Source organism: Ixodes scapularis, unplaced genomic scaffold, assembly GCF_016920785.2.
Source record: "Ixodes scapularis isolate PalLabHiFi unplaced genomic scaffold, ASM1692078v2 PGA_scaffold7__128_contigs__length_106722199, whole genome shotgun sequence".
NCBI classification, from domain to species: domain Eukaryota; kingdom Metazoa; phylum Arthropoda; class Arachnida; order Ixodida; family Ixodidae; genus Ixodes; species Ixodes scapularis.
The window spans coordinates 22,940,202-22,942,571 of NW_024609882.1; the positions used below are offsets into that span (position 1 = coordinate 22,940,202).

Sequence of the window (2,370 nt, forward strand, 5' to 3'; positions counted from 1 at the left end):
ATTAATTGATTTGTTTATTTCTTGTTTTTCTGGAGTGATATATATGACGGTTCTATCGTGGAAGAATGAATATAGCAGATTGTATAGATTACTTGGGCAAGAATGGTGTTTTAAATAGGCCAAAACTACCGGATAACACAGTGTGTTAAATGCTCCTGTAAAGTCTAGGGATACCATAGCTACCGCTGTTGATTTATTTTTTAGTTTTTGTAGATGTGTAGTAAGTGTGAACAAAGCTTGTGTAGATGATTTAAGATGTGTGAACCCGAATTGTCGTGGGTGTAATAGTTTTTTTGAGTTAAGGAAGAAATATAATCTGCTATAGAGTGCACGTTCTAAAACTTTTCCGAGTATGGAATTTAGGCAAATTGGGCAATAGGCGTTGGGTTTTGCTTTGTCGTTATCTTTTTTATTGAGCAGTAGTATTTTCCCTTTCTTCCACTCCTTTGGAAAATATCCAGATGTTAGACAGGAGTTGAATAGAGCCAGGAAAAATTCGGGATGGTTATGCCAAAAATATTTAAGAAAAGTAACATTGATTTTGTCTAATCCGGGGGCGGTTTTAAGTCGTAGTTTAGTTATTATGTTTGATATTTCTTGAAATGTTAGTTCAACATCTGGTGGAGAGAATGAGGGAGTGCATAAGTATTGTCGTAAGCTAGTTATATATGGTGAGTCTTTTGTAATGTCGTCCGTTGGGAACACCGTATCTAAAATATATTGAACTGATTCATTAAATGAAGAAGTTAAAGTATTATCTGCTCTCAATATCGGTGGAAGAATTAGGGGTGACCTCCTCTTATTAAATGCAAGTTTATATGGGATTCCGAAGAGAGACTTTTTTGTGGTAGCGGAACATGATTCCTGCCAAGCTGAAATTTTAGCATGAAGGATGGCTTCCTTGTATGTAGCTCTGTAGTCGTAATAAATTCGTTTTTGCAGTGATCTAATATCTGTGTTATATGATCTTTGGTACCTTCTTCTTAGTGCATTAGATTTAGATCTCATGATCTGTAGATCAACTGATTACCAAGGGACCGTGCGATTTCCGGATCGAACGTTTCGTTCACACTTTTTTATCCAAATTAAGAATTTTTTGTATAGTATATCTAATATGTGATCTATCCATTCTGGTGAGTAGTGTTTAGGTACCCAGGTCTTAAACCAATCATCTTGTTTTATAAGTAATTCTATTTTTGAGTAGCTTTTTAATGTTAATCTTTTTTGCATGGTTTGCTTTTGATTGAAGAATCCAAAGGCAATAAAGTTATGATCACTTAAACTATCAGTTTCTAATACTTCCCAATGTGTAACGTTATGAGCTAGAGAAGGGGTTATGATTGAAAGGTCTATCCAACTTTCTCCGTTTACGGTAGAGAATGTAGGAATAGAGTGTTGGTCGTTTAATATGATAAGATCCTGTGTTAGTACAAAATTATTTAATTGTTCCCCTCGGTCATCATCTATTTTGTCTCCCCAATTGGTGTGTCTTGCATTAAAATCTCCGGCTATGATTATGTCGTTTTTGTCTATTGTTATGATTGACTCAAGACGTGTTAGGAATGTATTAAATGAAGCTGTAGGAGATATGTAGACATTTATTATTGTTACTGTTTTGTTTGAGTATGTACATTGCAAGACTATTAGATCGTTTTCAAGTATTTTTGGAAAGATTGAACAAGATCGGTCTCTAACTATAATGGCGCATTTGGGATCTAAGGGGCAGTGAAAAAATGGTTCTGAGTTTGGAATACCTGTAATGTGGTTATTGAAAACATATGGTTCTTGAATTAAAATAAATTCAGCGTTATTTTCAGTGTATATATTAACCAGATTAACAGTTGCAGCCCTTGATCTCCGTAAGTTGATTTGTAAGATCTCTAACCTATTAATCATCGGTCAACTTATGTTTTGTTTTGTTTGTATGATGCGTTTTCTCTTTATAGGCTTTACTCGGGTTGTTCCTTCTTAACTCCTTTTTTTTCCGATTGTAATGTTGTTTGTTTATATTAGTTTTGTGTTTGCTTATTTTGGGTAATCTGTCCGAGACCGGAGTTGTGAAACGTGGAAGGCGTGTGTACCGCATTCGCTCGCTCCAAAAGGGTGGTTGGCATTGACCCTTCGGTTGATACATGCGCGGCATTTACCCTCCTCATAGTTTGTTATTCTGCACTCCTGTGCTGGGTGGTTGCCCGCACAGATGGAGCAGAAGATCATCTGTGATGCACATTTTGCTTTTGTATGTCCGTAGGTGCAGCATTTGTCGCACCTGGGGACATAGAAGTTCTCTGTTACGGAGCAGGAAGTCCAGCCTAGGCGCAGTTTGTTTGTTTCTTTTAGTTTCTTGTAGACCTTGGCACTCACTTCAAA

At 36.5% G+C, this 2,370-nt stretch overlaps 1 protein-coding gene across 1 annotated transcript; it reads right to left on the reverse strand.

The window, feature by feature from the left end:
* Positions 1 to 1,178: 1,178 nt before the first annotated feature.
* On the reverse strand, positions 1,179 to 1,896 carry LOC121833319. The gene is made up of 3 exons (XM_042286509.1): positions 1,831 to 1,896; positions 1,300 to 1,419; positions 1,179 to 1,190 (listed from the first exon to the last, which is right to left on the reverse strand). Exons 1-3 carry the CDS (start codon positions 1,894 to 1,896, stop codon positions 1,179 to 1,181), a joined length of 198 nt encoding a protein of 65 aa, XP_042142443.1.
* Positions 1,897 to 2,370: the final 474 nt, after the last annotated feature.

What these genes read in the sequence shown, in the direction of transcription:
- LOC121833319 (XM_042286509.1), bottom strand. Translation starts at nt 1,896, where the DNA reads ATGATTAATAGGTTAGAGATCTTACAAATCAACTTACGGAGATCAAGG. An exon ending in GGGCTGCAACTGTTAATCTG is followed by an intron (nt 1,420 to 1,830) that starts GTTAATATATAC and finishes GTACTAACACAG; the next exon opens with GATCTTATCATATTAAACGA.